The sequence below is a fragment of the Calypte anna genome, chromosome 1 (genome assembly GCF_003957555.1).
Source record: "Calypte anna isolate BGI_N300 chromosome 1, bCalAnn1_v1.p, whole genome shotgun sequence".
Classification (NCBI taxonomy): domain Eukaryota; kingdom Metazoa; phylum Chordata; class Aves; order Apodiformes; family Trochilidae; genus Calypte; species Calypte anna.
This window is the reverse complement of record NC_044244.1, coordinates 112,376,400-112,396,528: the sequence shown is the minus strand read 5'-3', so window position 1 is coordinate 112,396,528 and position 20,129 is coordinate 112,376,400. Positions and strand designations below refer to the sequence as shown.

Sequence of the window (20,129 nt, the reverse complement as noted above, 5' to 3'; positions counted from 1 at the left end):
TTGGGATGCTGCAAAGAGAAAACGTAAGACTTCATAGTAAACATCCTCAGAAATAATCTGTGCTGAAGTATCTTATTTTTGGCACACTACCAGTCAGTAGAGTCCTTAGCACTGAGTTAGGTACCTAAGGAAGCACTGATGAAAAAATATATCGAGAAGCCATTTGTAAAATACAGATAAAAACACATTGTTTAACATAGCTCAGTTTTCACTATTAATAGAGTACAGCCCATTCTCAGAACCAGAAGTGACTTGCTTTTTATCTGGACCCTAAAAACTAATAGATACTTTAAACATAAATGGCCATTTCTTAAGCCAACACTTTAACCAGCTCCCTGCTTGCTGTTTTAAAGATATGCAACTGTAGTAAACTCAGGTAGTTTTTTGTCCTGACTGCATCAGAAAGCATGGCCACATGACAAGTTTCTGCTTCAAAGAGGAAGAAGAAGATAATAATTTCTGTCTTCTCTTGCATTATTCAAGATTTTGTCTTGACCAGATGTCCAATCAGTAGACTGGGAAGCAGTGCAGACCTGGAATACTTCTCTCAGTGCCTCTGCATTTTGCTGTAAGACACCATTAAGACAAGGAAACATTTGAGGATCCATTTGAAAAGAATCATCGACATGTAAATGTTAGCTGTTAACACCTAAAGAGGTAGAAACATGCAACAACTTCATGTCTACATGACTTTATGGTGGCAATTTAAAAAAGATGAGAGAATCAGCAAGCAGCAGTACTGTGACTGCACATGCCTTGAATAGTTTGGCATTTGACCTTATTAATCTAATTCTCAAAGGCAGTTAATAGCTTCCATGATGCTTTGGAACACCTGGCAGTTATAAAACAGGCCCCTCTTTGAAGGGATGAAATTCATCTGGCAGAGAAAAAAACATGCCCAGGGCTTAAGTGTGTGCTTACAGGGCTTAAGTAAGACACTGGAGAAGCGATACAGTGATGTTACAGAAGACTGCTGTTGATCTGCTTTTCACAAAATGAATATGAAGAGTGAGCTGTGCCACCACACACCCGCAGAAGTCTGATCTCCTCATAAGCATCACAGCAGAGGCAAGATCTAATGATTTCCTAAAATCTCGCGGAGAAAAGCCTCGAGCTTCACGGATATATGGGCAAGTTAAACGGGACTGTCAAAACCGGACTCTCGAGTTCCCTGTAAGTTGGGAAGAGGCGAGGAACCCAAGGATGCCCAGGTAATATTTAAGCCACAAGGAAGAGCGCGGGGAGCCTTGGCCTTAGGAAAACATCAGAGCGCACGAAGCCCCTTTCCCCCCAACGGCCACAGAGATTCAGACATCTACTCACTCGTAAGACGTTCTCGGAAGCCCGACTTCCGTCCTTCGCGCCTTCCTACGCACCAGCCCCTCTCTAACCCGCCGCTCCGCACCCCTGGGCCGGTACCGGTACCGGGAGCAGAACGCGCTCCCACCCCTCACACCTCCGGGGCTGTCGCCGCAGCCGTCGACGTTGCCTCGCGAGAACGCTCTCGCGCGCCTCCCGCCTCGCCTCGCCCCGCCCCCCGCGCCACGTGACGGCCGCCGGGCTCGCGCCGGCGGGCGCCGCTCCACCTGTCACGGGGCTGGTGGCGGGGGGCACGCCTCGAGCCCCGCCACGCGCTGGGCCGTTAGCGGGGCGGCGGCCCCAAGTGTGCGGCCGCAGCCAGAGGGCGGCGAAAGCCGCAGACAGGACAAGAGGCACCTTCGGTTCGGTTCTCAGGGCGGGTGGAGTCAGCCGCCGTGCCACCGGGACTGCCCTCCGTACCGTCCGTCTGCACGGGCGTTACTCGCCGCCCAATCGTCTTCTCGGGCGGCGGCAGCTTTCGTTCTCTCCCGCGACCCACGCGCACGGAGTCTGAGCGGCACTGTCCCCCTGCTCTCCGCTCAGGGAAGCCATTACGGACCGGCTGTGTGCAGAGCGCCGCGCCCGAGGCAAGGCAGGGCGGGCAAGCATCGCTCTCCCCTTCGCCAGTACAGTACAGCACAGCCCCCGCCCGCCGTGCGTTAACGACGCCCGCTTCCTCAGAGACGTCCCCTCCCCCAGCCCGGAGCCCCCGTTACGCAACTCCGCCCGTGAGCGCAGCGCAGCCCACTCCCCTCCCACCCCCAAAGCCCGCCGTTCCCGAAAACTCCCCCCCCTCCCCCGCCTCCCCCGGTTTTTAAAGGCGGACGCCAAACCTGCTGGTGCTGGGTAATCGAAAATCTCCTCTGATTGACGGCCCGCCCGGCCTCTCATAAGCCGCGAATCCCTGACGCCCCGCCCCCTCCGTCAGACGTTGGCCAATGGGGAGAGGCTGATGAGGGAGGCGGCCACAGAAGGCCAACCAAACCGAAGCGCAGCGGTGAAAGAGCGCTATGACTGACGTAAGTCAACAAAGGTCACGTGCGGCGCTGCGGAGGCAGCGATTGGCTGCGTGGGCCCGGGCGGGCGGGCGGAGAAGGGGGGGGAGGGAGGGGGGTCACGGTGGCGGCGTGGGGTTCGCTGTGTGACACAATTACAACAACTTTGGGCAGCTGCTGGGGAAGTTTGTACGGGCGGCAAACACACCCCGCTCGGCAGGGCGGGCGGGGCCCCTGTCACCCCGGCTCTGCGCACCCCTCGCCGCCGGGGCGAGCGGCGCCGCGGCCATGTAAACACCGCTCCGCCGCCATCCGCCGCAGCAGCCGCCGCCTCCTCCTCCGCCTCCCCCTCCGCCCCCCCCCCCCCCACAACCCCCCCCTCTCCCCCGAGTCTCCTGCGCTGGGGCTCCCTCCCTCCCCCCTCCCTCCTCCTCCGAGCAGCGGGGCTTCCCCCCGCCTCCCTCCCTCTCCCCTCCCTCCCTCCCTCCCCCTCCCTGCCGGCTGTTGTTGTTGTAATAAAAGTTGTGGTGTGTGTGTGTGTCGGGCACCCCGCCCCGCCCGGCGCTGGGGGGTGTTGGGGGCGCGCAGGGGGGGGGGGTTGCGATCGTGAGTTAATTACGCTGCGTTTCCATGAAATCGTGCGGAGTGTCGCTCGCCGCTGCCGCCGCCTCTGCTGCTCCTTTCGGTGATGAGGAAAAGAAAATGGCGGCGGGGAAAGCGAGCGGCCAGAGCGAGGAGGACTTCGCCAGCTTGACAGCCGAGGAGAGAGAAGCCCTATCCGGCCTCGACAGGTACCCGCTCCCCACTCCGCCTCGGCCGCCTCCGTGTCCCGGCTCGGCCCGCGCTCCCTCCGTGTCCCCCCCCTCCCCTGCCCGCGGCTCCCCGCTCGGGAGTGCGTGTGTGCCCGTGTGCGGGCTCCCGGCCCCCGCCGCCGCGCTCTGCCCTTGCCCGCCGGGAGCGAGCCTGCCTGCCTGCCTGCCTGCCCGTGCGGGGGGCTGACTCTCGCTAACGCTTGTGCCTCTCTCCCCTCCCTCCCGCCCGCTCCCCTTCTGCAGCCGACTCTTCGGATTTCTGAGGCTTCATGAAGATGGCGCCAGAACGAAGGCCTTGCTGTTAAAGGTAAGCGCGAGGCTGGATGTGGAGCTGGGTTTGGGGGGGTGGTGGGGGGTGGGTGGAAGAGGGGGAGGGGAGGCAGCCGGCTTGGCCCAGCTGCCCCCCCCCTCACACCTCCGGTCCCCCGGGTCCACACGGTATGTTCGCGCGAGTGTGCATCTGGGTGCGAGTGTGTGTTCGTGCAGGGTACCGCCACATCGGCAGGATCGGGTCCCCACGAGCGGCAGGGCGCTCTGCCTCGCCCCCCGACGCGGTCTCCCCACATCTCGCTGCCGCCTTTGCCCCTTCCCCTCCCAGCCCCCCCCTCCGCTGCCTCGTCAGCGCGGACCCCCGCGCGGGAGGAAGTCAAGCGGGGGACGGGCGTGGGGCAAAGGGAGCGCGGCCTTGGCTGGCTTCTGCTCCGGAGACACTTTTGATGGGGTCCGTCCAGCCCAGAACGGGAAAGTGCCTGCGCTCCAGGGCCCGGAGCCCGGGCCCGGGGGAGTAAACGCCAAGCGGCGAAGCGGGGGAGGGGACGCGGGAGGGAGGACGAGGAGGAGGAGGAGGAGGCGAAAGGCGGAGGGGGGTGGGGGGGGGGGAAGAGAGAGAGGGTGGGGGAGGGCGCGCGCGAGGCGCTGCTGACGTTGGCCTCTCCCCGGACCCTCCCTCGTGATTTTCGCCCCGCGCGGCGGGGGCCGTTGGCTGCGCGCGCCCTGCCCGGCGGCCGTTGCGCCTCGCCGAGGGGGGTTGGGGAGGGGGGGGCGGAGAGCCGACCCGGCGGCGGAGGGAGCGGGAGAGTCCGGGCCGCGGCGGGGCGGCCGCGGCGCTGAGCGGCCCCCGGAGCCCGTCGCCGAGTGACTTGTTTACTCTCCGGGCCCGGCTGCATCTAGCGTGCCAGGTCCGCGCCGACTGCACTGTCCCGCCCGCTGGGTCCCGCGCTGTCCCTGCCGCCGGGCGGCTTGGCAAAGAGCGGGACGGCCCGCAGGTTTTTGGAGCCTACCCGGCCTTCTAAGAGAGATGTTTGTTTCTGTGAAAAGTTGTTGGCCCTGTCATTTAGTTAAGTAATGGCTGCTCCTGTCGGCCCAAGATGGCCGGACAGGGAGGAGAAAGAGAAGCCGGGGGGGGGCGGGGGGAGGTAAACACGAAACGAGCACCGGGAACGAGTATACACGTCGCCTCGAGCTCGAAGCCCCCGGTGAACACTGAGGGAAACTCTCCTGCGCATTGCAAGTTATTTCTGGGTGCTTCCTACTGCAGGCTGGGCGTTTGCAGCGCCGGTGTCCTTATCAACCTGTAGCACGTTCTGCTGCCTATCCGTAAGCTATTGACAAAGGCTGTGCAGGCTGAGTGTATGCCACTTGTATTTAAAGACTAAATGCGAAGAAAGCGTTTGAGGAACAGAATATGTCGAACTGTGTTCAAAATACCACACGCCTGCAGCGGGGGACTGTGTTTTTCTGGTTCCTGCTTTCTGACTTGTTCCTGTCAGTAAGCGATGCCTTTGACACTTTGTTCATCCTATTGTTGTTCCAGTTTCACGTAAAGAGTGCTTTTCTGTTGCTGGTCTTGGTTGATCTGAAGACCTAACTCCACGTTGAATTTGGTAGTTTAGGCCCTTTCTTGTGTTTGGGTGTTTATTTCTGGCGTGATTAAAAAAAAGCGCAGTGGTAGGACGTGGGGGGAGGGGGGAGGCATGTAAGGCAAAGCAAGCTTTGTCTTTGTGCTTATATTTTAAAAAATCTCATGATTTCCCTTTGATTTTCATAGTTACTTACAAAAGTCCTCTGTATGATAAATCAAAAAGATAGGGGAGTGACATATCAAACCAGTTAAATAATGTGGGTTAACTGTTAGTGGATCAGAATTAATGTCTGCTCTCTGAATTCTGTTGATCAGAAATGTTAGAGAGAATAATGTATGGGATAGAGCTTAAGGATGCCAGATACAGAATAAGAGCTTTGTATGTAGTTAAATTGTGTGTTGCATAACATCGCTAGGTTGTTTTATTTTGTGTACTGTAAAAATAAGTAATGCAGGCAGCAGCAATTCAGCATATTAGTGGAGCTTTTAGTATATACAGACAGCTTGTGACAGATAACTGAAGTTGTGGGGCATTTTGATAGTTTTGAAGTGTATTTTTAGAGGTACCATTGTATGTTCTGCTGTATCAATGTGTGAATCTATACACCTGATGCTGAAAAAAAAACCACCAAAAAAACCAAACAGGTTGCTATTTCATCTCTGGTTTTGGACAGAATTTTGGCCATTTACGAATTGCACACAAATTATGCATGTTCTTCATAAAACTTGACTTTGAGAAAAGCAGATTGTTAAGGAAGTCGATAGATTAAAATGCTCAGTGAAAGATGTTTGAGAGGAATTATTTGGCTCCACCAGGTTCAATTTTGTTGGTGATTTTTTTACTTCCAGGGAATGTGTATGTGCTTCAGTTGCTGGTAAATAAGAAGTTGTTATTCTTCAGGTGTTTTTTACTGAAACAGTTCCTATTCTGTGTGTGAAGTGTACGATCCAGCGTATCACTTTAATTCCATGTAACAGCTATTTTTGTAACAGAAAGTGTGGCCATATGTATGTGCATTTTATAATATGTTTTACAAATGTATAGTAAAAAAAAAATTTTCCTTTTGTGCATGCAGAAAGAACAGCTAACAAAAGACCCTAGACCCCATAATTATGAAATGCTAACTGTCTGATTTAAGAATCTATGAGCCATTGCATTATAAAGTAATGTGAGATCTATGTGCAGGTATATATGGTGAAGTAAGCATTGAGTCATGTTTCAGAGGAATCCTTCACAAAGCAAAAATTCTGTCGGTACTCCCCTCGACGTGAGAGTAGTGCACCCGCTATTGAACCTTGGAAGAAGGCAGGCTGTAGCAGCACCTGACAGTGTTCCCTAGTTACCTGTGAGGTGGTAGGGGAAGTGCACCTCTGAGAAGATTGTTGGGAGGGGGGAGGCGAGGTACTGAGTTGCAAGTGTTGTGGGAACTGCTTTGTTATCCTCACAGGTACTTAGTGTGCAGCAGGAGGATTCTGTTGTGGGCTTAAATTCGGTGCCTCAGTAGGAGGAGGTGCTACTCTGTTTTTTACTGGGATTCCCTGGGCTGAGGGCATTTCTCGGGCTCAAGCCACTTGCAGGCCGATGAGGCAATTTCTTTTAAGCCCTTACAGTGGGAAGTCTGAAGCAGCACCCTGACAAAGCTTAATGAGAAGAAATCTGGAATCTCGTAGAGATGGAGGAAGCTTCATGTCCGGATCTTTAACATAGTTATGGGTTTTATTTATGCTCTAGGTCTGCAATGCTATCCCCCTTTTCTGGTAGTTTTGCTTTGTACGATGTATGGCTGTAGTATGGTGAGCTAATTTGAGTCTTGCTGCTGGTTGTGGCGTATCAAAAGAGCAGATAAGACATCAGATCTATACAATTGTATGAATTATTGAAGATACAGACTAAAGGTCAGGAATATTGTATTGTTGCTCCATGTATTGGATATGTGATAAGCCAGAAGAAATCAAACTTTCCTGTAATGGTGTACACATACTATGCGAGACAAAAGAATAGCATTTTCTATTGGCAGAAAATTTTTATTTATTTTGCGGGAAAGGAGCTTGGAAAGTTTGCATTAGTATGGTTTTGGAGGAGAGGAGGGGAATTGAAAAAGAGGACACCTTTTGAACTGGTTGAAATGCTGAAAATCCGATGTTGCCAGTCATGTATAGGAGAAAATGCTCATTGTTATGTTTCTGTAGTTGACGAGAACGTTAATATGAAGGAGCAAAAAAGCCCCAAAACAATCAACACCCCCCTGCTATTATCTTGGTGATGTCTCTTTCTCCCAGGAAGACTTTCTTGCAGGAGGTGATGCTTTAAGCTTGCTGCGGGGGAGGGGGAGGACATCCATTGTATTGAAAATGAATTGCAAAGCATTTCCTTTTTCTTTCTCTCTTCCTTTCCCCCCCTCTTCATCCCCCCTGTACTTCCAGTTTTTAGCCAAAGTTGACTTTCATTCACATTCAGTGACTTCGAGCTATAATTATTTCGCTTCTATACAGATTTAGTTTGATGTAGCTGTTCTGATGTATTGGATATAAGTTGCTTATTAATTCCTGTTCATCGAGTTTAATCAGTTTGCCATATCCTGTAGACAAAATGTGAAGCATGTTTCCATTTAAAAGTATTGATGTTGAAGTCAATTTAAAGAGAGATGAAGTAGTTTCATGAAAGATGCAAAATTTGGGTCTCTGTGTTACCTCTTGTGGTTTTGCAGCCCTTTTGTTTTCTAGCTGATTTAAAAAACAGTATTTCCTTTGTGTAAAGGCCATGTGTGTTGACAAAATAAACGAAGTGATAATCTGTGCTTTTACTAAGCATGCAAACTAAGTACACAGTATTCTTCATTCTTATAATTGTAGGGTTGCTTGTTTAAGAATACTTCTGGACAGTGTGAATTAGTATGTATTGACTTTGTCCCTTTAGTGTTGACATTAATCTTAACTTTCTACTAATCTATAATTAAATATCCTTAGTTTTAATTATAACAGACTGCTTGAAAAATAATTAGGCAGGAAACATTTTAGCAGATCAGTCTAAGTGTAGCAAAATTATTTTTTTTAATAACTTTGGATACATTTTGGTTTAATTGATGTTCATCAAAACAAAGAAATACTGCTTTAAAAAGAATTGCAGTGTTTGCCTTATATAATGTCAGTGCTGGGAATTGAGAAACTGGACATTGGTACCATCAGACATTGGTAAAGCATTCCAGGAAGTATACAGCCTCTGTAATTGCTGCAAATTTATATCTGATCTGTTCCTTTATATATTTTTAAAATGGAGTCTGGATTTCTTATTATTTGTTTATTGGCTAGAATACTGTCTGTCAGTGTGGAACAAGTTGAAATTGGTTAACATTTTGTAAATTGTGTTATGGGGAGAACTGTTTTTCTGGCTTTTTTTTAAGGTATCTGGAAATTGAAAGATTTGAAGTAAAATTTTTAAGTGTTTACTGGATAACTGGGACTAATGTACAGATTTTTCAAGATCAGTATTCCAATGTATGGAATTTGGGCTTTATGTTAATCGGGTAGGGTTTACTTGGATCCAGTGACAGTATAATAAATGACATGTTCTGGAGTTCATGGTTGTACAGTGTTTATACTTAGAAATTACAATTACAGTCTATGTGATATTTATGTATCCTTGTACTTAAAGACTTAGTTATAGGTTTGCAATATTTACATGTAATCAGATGTTAAACACAAGCTTTCTTGAAAAAGGACAATATATAGTACATTTTATTTAAGCATGAGATCCTTGGCATGTACTTGAAAAACGAGTGTTCAAGGCATATTTCTTTAAAATAGTGGGTTTTGTTGCTCAAAACAGACATTCTTGAATGTTCTGCATTTCTGTTTCTTAAGTTTAAAGTACAGTATTGTCACTGCTTCCTGAAGGCAAGCAAATCAGTGAAGTTACAAATGTTGCTTGTCATTTGAATACGTTAATGAAAAGGCAAGGGTGGACCTCATCACTACAAACAACGTGCTTTTGTGTAAGTGTAGTTAACATTGCAGACAGCTAGCATATTTGTGTTTGCATTTCAGTAAGCTTTATGTTTAATGTCAGAAGACTATTAATAGGGAATATAATACAAGCGTTTTTGGGTTTTTTTTTTTAGTTATAGGAGATTTTCATGTGTCTTGTGGAATAAATGTACTGTAGCTTCCAAGTACTGGTCTGCTGAGTCTGGAGACTAAACTGATACCATATCTATAAGTGATACATATGCATAGATTTAAAATAATTCATGCTCCACTGCCTTAGTAATCAAACAGACTAGGTGGGCAGCAGTTCAGGATGAAGAAGAGAGAGAAATTTTATTGTATTTGTGTATTATACTGTATGCAGCTGAGAAACAAAGGTTCTGATAAATTGTTTGATTTTTGAAAGTGAAGAAAACCTGATGTGAGGATGGGCAACAATTGTTTTCTTTCAGTTCCATTGCAGTAATTTAACCACTGAAATCCTTCCATTGATTCATTTGTGCTTCATGATATTTGTGGACTTTCAGATTTCTTGATGGGTAGTCTCAGGAACTGTAAAGCTGGCAATCTAAAGCTTTTGTCTATACATAGTATTATGGTGTGCTTTCTGCACACGAAAAGCATGACTCTCTGCCTCTTGCCTGCCTTTATAGCTGTTCGCTGTAGTAGGTAGAGCAGACTTTGATAATTATAGAGGTAAGACTACCTACAAATGTTGATACCATCTGAAGTGTTGAAAGCATCACCTAAAAGCTATACCATGTTTGTACCATTTTAGAAAAGAGTAGATGTTTCATACTTTGATAATTCTGTGTGTGGAGAACCATTTCATTTTATTATGTAAGATGATACAAAATTAAGGAGAGTCATGGAAAATGTGTATGGCTATAAAGTGATTTTATACTGATTAACATTAGTTACAAGATTTTCCAGTGCCAGAATTACATGCTGTAGCCCATTGTTCTTTATCCCACTAAGAATCAGGCAAACTTATATTCTGTGGAGAAGGTAAGCTTACATTTCCAGCCTTACAAATTCATGAGTTATACTTCAGGTTGATCTCTTGTTAGTGAACAAATACTGTTCTTTGTTCTCAGCTGATGTGACTTTTGGATATTCGGAAGGATTTTGCAGTATTTTCAACAGACAAAAAGGGAAGGAAATGTGTGTTTTTGTAGTTTGAGAATATGAAAATAAATGTGTAAAAACTGGTTAGTGCTGTAAAGGGCTTAGGTCAGCTTCTGCAGAAATAAATTGAGCAGATCATAGTGTCTTAGAATGGTTTGGGTTGAAAGGGAACTTGTTCCAGCCACCCTGCTGTGGGCAGGGACACCTTCCACTAGACCAGGTTCCTCAAAACCTCCTTCCAGCCTGGATGTCGACACTTCTAGGAACACATCCAGAACCTCTGTGGGTGACCTATTCTACTATCTCACCACCTTCACAGGAAAGAGTTCCTTCCTCATATTTAATCTACCATCTTTCAGTTTGAAAGTGTTACCCCCTGTTCTGTCCCTACATGCCCACATAAAAAAATCCCTCTCCCTGTTTCCTTTAGATGCTAGGAGGCTGCTATAATGTTTCCCCAGAGCCTTTTCCAGGCTGAACAAACCCAACTCTCTCAGCCTGTTCTTGTAGAATTGCTTCAGCCCTCCCATTGTTTTTGTGACCCTCCTCTGGACTCTATGGGAAAATTCTGTGTCTTTCTCGTGTTTGCGGCTCCAGAATTGGACACAGTACTCCAGGTAGCTTTTCATGAAAGCAAAGCAGAGGGGGAGGATTGCTTCTCTCAGCCTGCTGGCATCAGTTCTTTTTATGCAGCCCAGGAGATGGCTGGCTTTCTGGGTTGCAAGTGTACACGTCCAGCTCATGTGGAGCTTCTCATCAACTAACACCTCCAGGTCCTTTTCCTCAGGCATGTTTTCAGTGCATTCTCTGTATGTGCTTGGGATTTCCCTAATAACCCATGTGTAGGACTTTACACTTTGCTGGGATGGGTTGTGAGCCTGAGGTGTATATGCATCTGAGGTAGGTAGCAAATTTTTAGTATTGGCTCAGATAACTCCCAGAAGCTAAGCCATTAATCATACTCGCTCAGAATGCATATATAGGTATATGTATACAATGCTCTGTCCTTTAGTTTCCCATCTCTGTTGTATTTTGAATGTACAACTTAGGTAAGTTATTTTTAATTTTAATCTCCTTTCTCAGTGAGGTTCTGTAGCTGTATTTGTATTGTAAGTTAAAAATTAATTAAAAATTGAAATGATCTCATTAAACCAGATATCATTATGGTGACCAGTTGAGCATCTTTGTTACAAATACTAACAGTGTTAATCTAGCTTACTAGAATAATACTTTGTAGTTAAAACCAGACAAAATGGAACTAAGCGTTCCTGTGTGGAGCCCTACAGAAGGATCCCAGGATTTGTATAGGTGTACCTGAGAGGATAACACTGGTACATGACAGAACATTTTTGTTATGAGAAAAGAGAGAAACTGTGTTTGATATAGGTTAATCTGAGTTTGTTGGGCCAAGAAAGTTCTGTAAAGCATGGGAAAGTAATATTTTATGTTTTCAGATTTCCAGGTAGGCAAGTTAAAGATATAGCTTTGGAAGCTGTAATTCCTCTTGTGGAAAGGCTGTTACCAAGACTGGTCTGTTTCAAGACTGGTCTGTTCAAACCTTGTTTTCAAGAATAGTTTTATTGATACTGTGTCAAAAGTAGTGTGGGCCGTTTGATTGTTTGTGGACCAAATAAAGTTTGTTGAATGGTACATTTTAAAAATGAGCCTCTGTCAACATTTTGCAGTGGATTGGATGTTATTCAGCATGTTTGGGAGTTGATTATTCTTTCTCAGATACTTTCATTTTAGGAGGGGATGCATGGATTACTGTCAGCTGTTTTTACAAAATAGTCTCCTTAATGGTTCTTGCATTTGCTACATAGCCTTCACCGAAGAAGCTTGTTTAATTAAGATGTAGAATGAAGAGCTCATTTACAGTTTAGTAAAGGGAGTGACTAAAAGTGTGTTATGAATTACAGCCAGAACACTATAGATCTACATATGAATTTCCTTTGTGGTATGTTGTTAAATTAATTGTTGTTTGTTAAAATGGCTTTAAGTCATTTCCTTTTCTCACAGTGGCATTTTGAGGTTTATGATTCACTTCTCTGTATGGATTGGTTATTAAAGTCTGAAGCAGAATGAATTGTGAATATGCTTTTCATTAAATTTCTGCTTGCAATTTGAGAATTTTAAAGTTCTGAATAATTTCAGGGTATCATTTTCAGCATTAGTCAAAAGATCCATTGGAGGAAATGGGTCTCTTATTTTTTTGTAGCATTACCTTACTTCCATTGTAGTTGCCATGTTAACTTTTAAGCACTGTTTTCATTAACTTATGATTTGAAAACTTGCACAAGAATCTAGAGTAGAATAATGAATTGGAGTCAAGGCCTCAGTTTACGTATTTTTCTCCTAGGTAACAGAATTTTGAGTATTCATGTGCCAGGGAAACCATCTGGGGGCTTGTGTGATGAATTGGGCTGGAGCACTGATACAGATCAAAAATAATGTAGTGAAAATGTAAAACTTCCTAGTTTTAACTAACCAATACTGAAGGTTAGTACTAAGACAAAGTTTTGGATTTCAAAAGAGTAGACTTCAGCTCCTGGGATGGATTCCATGGAGCATAAAGGAGCTAGTGAGTGCTGGCAGTTTTTCAAGAACACCCTTCTGGAAGCACAAAGCCAGTTCGTCTCCATTAAAGGTAAGGGAAGTAGGTGGAGCAGTGGATTCCCATGGCTTAACTGTGAGCTTCTGAGTCAGCTAAAGAGCAGAAGAGAAGCGTACCAGGGATGGAAAAGGAGACAAATACCCATTGGGAACTACAAGGACGTTGCCAGAGTGTGCAGAGATGCAGCTGGAAAAGCAAAAACTCCTATTGAATTGAAATTGGCCACAGATGTCAAAAAGTACAAGAGACAGTTCTTCAGGTAGGTAAATACCAAGCAGAAGCTAGAGGAAAATACTGGCCTGCTGTTAAACAGGAGAGGTGAATTAGTCACAAACATCTCTTAAAAGGCAGAGGTTCTCTTTTTTCACCTCTGTTGGGCCCCAGATGATGTGAATAAAAGTTCAGGTTAGTGCAAACACAGTCTTGTTGTCAGCAAAGGAAGAAATGAGACATGGTATGTGAACTGTTAAAGGACTTGACCCCTACAAATAGATGGACCCAGATGTTATCCACCTGAGTGTGTTACAAGAGTTGGCTGATGTTGCAAGGTCACTCCATAATCTTTGAGAAGTCATAGAGATCACAGGATGTCTATGAAGACTTGGAAGAAGGTTAATGTCACCTCCATCTACAAGAAGATCTTGAAGGAGAATCCAGAAAGCTACAGGCTTATGAGTCTTACTTCAGTCCCTGGAAAAGTTATGAAACAAATTTTCTGGGCCTGTCAAGTCAGACGAAGGCTTTTAATGCGGTTCCTCACAGGCTCCTCCTAGAGAAACTGCTGCATTACAGTCTGGACAAGAGGACTGTACAGTGGATGGGGAACTAGCTGATGGGTTGGACCCAGAGCATGGTGGTAAATAGTACCTTTTCATATTGGTGACCAGTCACAAACAGGGTCCCCTCGGGACTGGATTTAGGCTCTATGCTGTTTAAACTCTTCGTAAGAGATCTTGATGAGGGGATGAAGAGTACCTTGATAAAGTTTGTTGATGATACCAAAACTGAGTGTGCCAGTGAACACTTTTGAAAGAAGACCCCACCCTGCAGTAAGTGTGGGTAGTCTGGAAGAATGGGCTAGCAAGAACATGATGGAGTACAGTGGGGACAAGCAAAAGGGCTTGCACCTGGAAAACATAATCCAGGAATGCAGCACAGACTGGGATCTGGCTGTCTGGGTAGCAGCTCTGTGGAAAGGGACCCGGGTGTCCAGGAGAACAAGCAGCTCGATATAAGTGAACACTGTGCTGCAGTGGCCAACAGGGTGCTGGATAGCATCAACAGTGGCATCGCCATCAAAGATAAAAAAGTTATTGTTCCACTCTAGTCGGTGCTTTTCAGGCCGCACCTGGAACACTGTTCAGTTTTGGACCCCACTTTACAAAATGATGGGAGTCCAGAGAAGGGCCACAGAGCCTGGAGAAAAGAAAGTGGAAGAGAGACCTTATTACCATGTTCCAATACTTCAGTGGTGGCTAACAAGTAGATGGAGACTCACTTTTTATAAGGAGTCATATGGAAGAGGCAAGGGGTAAAAGGTGCAAGTTATTTCTGGGGTGATAGTAATTGGTCACCAGAGGAAAATTTTTCACAATGGTAGCAGTCAGACATTGGAATAATCTCTCAGGGAAGTGGCAGATCCCACAACATTGGATATGTTAAAGATTCAGCTTGACAGGGTGCTGGGTGATTTAGTCTATACTGTCCTTTGGCCATGAGAGGTCAGACCAGATGATCTTTGAGGTCTTTACAAACCTGGTATTCTGTGAATCTTTGAATACATGCAGTTCATTGTTCAGGCTCAATGAAGGCTGAACAGGTACTTTGAGAGATTTGGGAGGCTAGGGTGGATCCTGCTTAGCATGGTGCTGTTTCTGTAAGGATTATTTATAAAACTATTGCTGTTGCAAAAAGGTTTGCTCCATTATTTTGTTATGGGGATGGAATTATGTCATTTGGAAGTAAAAGTTGCCAGGATTATTATTCTTTTTTGGAGAGGAGGGGTGGAATGAGCACAGTGGCCGAGCTTCATTGTTCTCTCTGAAGGAAGACCTGAAGTTAGTATGCCCCTAAGAGACTTAGGACAGGTTCAGATCTAAACATATATGCAGCTGCAGAGAATGCTAGAATATATGTAACAAGTACTGTAAAAGCAAACAGCTGTCTTTAATGAAGCTGTTCTATGTCACTGTGGACAGGGCTCAATGAAGGAATGATGCTGAATGATCTAGGTTGAGTATTTCATGAATCATGTTTGAACCTATGCCTACTGAAAATCAGGCCTCCATTTGATTTTGTAGAGGAGAAGAAAGGAAGCAGTCCTCTGGGGAAGTTTTTCAGAATAGGAGTTTAATGCAGTGAAGTGTAGACAGAGTGCAAGATGAAGTGGAAGGAAAAGAAAAATTGAGAACACCCATTATATAACATCATAAAGCATGTCATAAGCAATTTATGGTAGGAAAGAAAAAGTGAAATGATATTTGGAAGAATATAAAAGTAAAAAATTGAATAGATTGGTTGCTAAACTTTATGGGAGCTTCTGGGCATATTACAAATATAGTTACAAAAGGAGATTATACACACCATGTTTCTCTGAACTCTGTGTTCTTAGCTTTTAGTGAGGTGCACAGAAATGTGTTTCCTGTGTATTTTTACTCTCCTGAGTTTAATATTTGCAAGGGCAGAGCCTTCGTGATTTTGGTGACACTTGGGCATAATAAACTTTCAGACATGGGAGACTAAAAAACTCATGGAAGGACTGTGATTAGAGGTGTTACCTGTAAAAAAAAAATCAATAGATTAAATTTAAGGGTCTTTCTTGTTTATTAACCAAAGTGGTTTTTTTGTTTTGTTTTGATTTGGGTTTTTTTGTTTGTTTTTAAGAAGAAATGGGTGTTTATTTGTTCCTTCCTTACTTCAAAGGAAAGCATGAGTGTATCTTTCACTTCTCTGAAAAAATCCCTAGTTAAAAACTGTTCAGCTAATCTTGAATCAGAACAGCACATACTCCTGTTTTCTTGCTTAATAGTTGATGAAAGAAAAAAAAGGTTGTGCATGAAAGCAAAACTCTTAAGCATTTAATGATAGGAGAGATGCATTTCTGAGCCAGCCTCTTCTGGCATCTTTATGAAAATCCTCAAATATGCCTTCAGCACAGGTGCATATGTAATTTAATTAGCAAGTTAAAGTTTTTCTTAACTGTACTTACTAGGTGGACAAAACTAGTAATTGAGAATGGTTGTAATGCCTCTTGTGGCTTTATGTAGGGAGAATCTAGAAATGCTTATGCTTCCAGCAGAGTTAATTTTTGTTGCCCAAGAAGAATGAGACGAGAGACCATCAGAGTCCATGTTAACTAATGAGCAGAATGTCCTTAAAAGGTTTTGTTAGATTGCAAGTTCATGTGTTAAAAATTTACTAGTTTTGACAGTTTTCTGGGATTAGTTGCACACTGTCATCTTTGCTGTCTGAGAAGTTTTTTCTATGTGTTGTGTCAATACAACAATTTTTAAAAGTTTATTTGATATAAATAACGTGGAAATAAGTATTAGTGGTTGAATGGAACCTGGAAAGGAGACATTTCTTTTGTTAAACAAAAAGAGGAAACCACTGCAAAAGCTGTGTAGCAGTGTGGAAATCTGTTGTAGGGGGGAGATTAATGTATTTGGGACAGTTGGAAGAGCTCTGTGGAAGGCTCTATAAGGACTCCTTAGATAATCATGTGTGGTAGGGATATTGTTATTGCATAAGACTGTGATGCCCTATCCTGAAGATTGTCATCAGTTAATCTGTGAATGTAGATGTGTTCCAAACTGCATGATGGAAAAACTGGAATTGTAATATCGCAATCTATTTATTCCCTTCCAGTAAAAACACTGGCATCTTAAGTTGTGTTTTTCTTTATTAGTTAATGACTTGATTTTCTTTCCTTTTGGCAGTTATTTTCTTTTGAATGATAGGATGTTTTCCTGTAATGCCAGTTGCAAACTTTGAGTTTGCTTGCATTGTGGCCAAAAATCTGAGAACAATGATGACTCCATTATATCCAGTGAGAAAGGAATCTTTTGTACTACTTACTTTTAATTGCTAATTAAGCTAAGTCCTTGGTACTTTTAAAGAATGGAATAGTTTATGCCCTCCATTTCAGATGAGTATTTGCTACTCACTTGCACAGAGAGATGGAAAAGGTGATTTTTATTATTTTTAGATGAAAGTAACCTTCCTAAGAAAGTGGAAGTGGGTAAAGGCATTTATTTTGCTCAAGAAGCTCTCGTTGAACATGTGGCAGCTGTGGAACTGAGCAGCAGCTTGGGACTTCTGTGTTGCATGAGAAGGCCTAGAACACCAACTGCCCCCTCCCAATCTCTGTATGGGTTTTGCCTGACTGCTCTGCTTCAGTTTCTGTATTTACTGATTAGAGATATATTAGATTGTCCAGACAAGCAGCAGGGATCTTCTAGAGAAAGCTTGATGGCATTTGGATGTTACTTTAATTTGTCCTTGATTTTAATTTTTTTAAGCAATGCGTGATTCCTTAATAATGCAGCACTGGTTCCAGTGCATTAGAACTCATTTTAAAGGATCTTCAACACAAGTAGGCAGGAATTACCTAACTCCAGGAGGAAAGTGTGTCTCAAGAGGAATGGGTGAACAGATATGCAGATTTACCAGCTATAACAGGAAAACAAATTCCAGCTGCAGGTCATTTCACAACTTTTTCCTCAGGGCTTCCTCACTTACACAGTCAGAGCTCAAAAATGAAACAAACTGAAGCTATTCATTAAAGACTAGCTTAAGGTCTGTCAGGCTTCAGACAGCTGGAAAGGAGAAGGAACACACTTCTGCTCTGATGACTTCACTTTCATGATTTTTCTTTAGTATTTGAGAACCTTTCCAGATTTGTGTCATGTCATTGCTTAAATTGATTAACTCGTATGATTAACTCAGATTACCTGTTTCATTTAGCAGACTGTTTGCCAGTGATTCCCTTTTCTAAGTTAAAAAAAAAAATAGTGGAGAGTAGTACTTACCAATTCCTGTACATACAGGTATCTGGGTTTAAGAACAAATGTACTGTAAAATTCAGGGAATATTTTTGTGGATCTCAGCTGGACAGTACTTCCGCTGTGCTGGCATTTTCTCTACCTCAGCAATCTCCACATAGCATATGCTGACAGAAGTTAATCTTTTAGCATCATTACATTGTTATGTGCAGTGTCAGAATCAAAACCTGTTAGAGCTCTCTACTGTTGCTGTAGTTAAACCAAAGTATATGGCTTTTTTTCTTATCTAAGAGCATGAGCAGACAGAACGTGGTAGAGCTGATTTTTGTAAAACAGCGATGATGTCTGTAGCTGGGGTTGTGTGTTGTGACACTAATTGTACTAATTTCAGCTTTCAGTATCTTCCACAGTTTCTGAAGAATGAAAAATTAGGATCAACCAAAAACCCTGTTGCAAGTAATGTTAGTTAGAACCCAGATCGCTGTGATCTTGCTATTTGTTATTTCAAATGACCAGAAAAACTATGGGATGTTGAACTGTACCATGATTGTACAGGATTCAACTCTGTTTTGGACAAAATATTGTGTAGATTAAAAATTGTTTTGAAGTCATAGCTTTTAAAGAAAGAAACCTTTTTCAGACTAGCTTCCCCCTCTCCCCCGTTAATATAAGGTCAATTGCAAATTATGCAGGTTCTTTACTCTGTTGCAGCTGTTGTATCCACTTATATTTCAGTTATAAACTGCTGCGTTTTTCCGTGTTTTTTAACTTGGTTTGGACAAAACATTGGAAATTGCACTTGCAGTGTAGGAGGAATAACTTGTGGTACTTAGATGGCAGGTAGAAGAACATTATTAAACAACAGATGTGTTTATAAGATGATGCAATGTTTATGCAACATCGTATTGCTTGTTAAATTGGTTATTCATTTAAGTAGAACAAATTCACATTTTGTTTAGGAATTAAAGAACAGACACTAAATGGGAAGGCAGGTAACCGTGATACTGCCTTTCCTTTCATTCAGATAAGGGAATTAAATCACTACTTCTGAATAGTTTTGGCTCTTACTATAAAGAGCCACTCTTGCATTTGTGTATCTTTTGATTGGTCCTTTTTGCATGTACTACTTCCCGAAAAGTTCCCTTGGCTTTGGAAAAGGGAGGCCTCTAGGGAGACACTATTGCACAGCTCTTGCTTGGGGGGTTGAGATGAAATGAGAGGTGAAGTTTCCATTGCCAGGTGGCAATGGGTTAGGGCCCATGAAGTTGTACTTAAGTCTCTGTATGAAGCTGTAGATCTGTATGAATTGTCTTTATCTGGTTAGCTTAAAGCTCCCTTGCTTATGTAATGTTGGCCTTCTGACTCCTTCAGCAAGCTAACAGATATTTTTTTTATGTGTTGCTCTCCCCCCACCCCTTCCACTCCCAGCAGCATTTCTGTCTCTGCTTGTCTTAAATTCTGCATGCACCTAGCCCCCCCTACCCTCTATGTAAGTGTGATGGGTGAGGTGTTGGTCTCAAGTTTGTATGTACTGGTAGGAAAGGATGTGGGTGAGGGAGAGTCACATACTCATTAATTTAAGAAAAAATTTCAAAGTGTTTCTTTTCAGTATTACCAATTAAATTCTCCATGTTTGTTTCTCTACTACTATGCTTTTCAACTAATACAAAAAAATATGTAAAAAGAACCTAATTGTGGTAATAGCACTTTTTAATATACTCATATTTTAAATTGATCCTCGATAGTTTTCCCTTGGATATGATCATGCACATATATAGTGTTTTATTTCTAAGTACATAGCCTGTGTTATCTGTGGGGAAATATCTTTAATTTAACATCAGATATTTTCATGCAGGCAGAATGTAAAAACATTCAGCTTTTGAGTAGTGTTATGTCTGAGCTCTTAGAGGTCTGAGTTGTGTTCTCTATTCTCAGTGAATGAAATATTGAGACCTGATACCCTATAAGCACTGCAAAAGCTTTTTGGGTACGATTACCCAGAACTTCAGCCAGTGAGATGAATTTAACTTTGGGTGGTGGGAAGATTTTTAACAGGAAGTTACATGATTATCTTCTCTCACATGTTCAATACTGCTGTAACTAGTGGAAAGAGGGTCTCCCAAGATTCTGGGGAGTAGCCAACTTGCAGGGTTCAAATGTTCCTGTTAATTGTGCACTCTAAGTATCAGCCACGAAAGATTTTGCTTCTATCAGGCTGTATGGTTGGTATGGGAAGCGAGATGACAAGATGGAGAGAGAGAAGGCTTGCAAAGCTAAACTTGGATTAAGAAGTACACGGTATGGTGACACTGTTTTTTGGTCTTGAGATGACCCTATATTGCAGACCACCTGTGGTATGTGATATTTGCTTCA

General features: G+C 43.8%; 1 protein-coding gene across 6 annotated transcripts in view; it reads left to right on the top strand.

The window, feature by feature from the left end:
• Positions 1–2,863: 2,863 nt before the first annotated feature.
• KDM6A (lysine demethylase 6A) overlaps positions 2,864–20,129 on the top strand; it is a 161,009-nt gene continuing 143,743 nt past the window's right edge. For 5 of the 6 annotated variants that reach the window (XR_003988603.1, XM_030465748.1, XM_030465741.1 and 2 more), the window contains exons 1-2: positions 2,890–3,145; positions 3,410–3,473. Coding sequence is in view for 5 of the 6 variants with exons in the window: in XM_030465748.1 (XP_030321608.1) it covers positions 2,985–3,145; positions 3,410–3,473 (225 nt within the window). In the remaining variant the exon portion in view is untranslated. Of the gene's footprint in view, positions 3,146–3,409; positions 3,474–20,129 lie in introns of all 6 variants that reach the window. The other variant, XM_030465758.1, reaches the window with a different exon arrangement.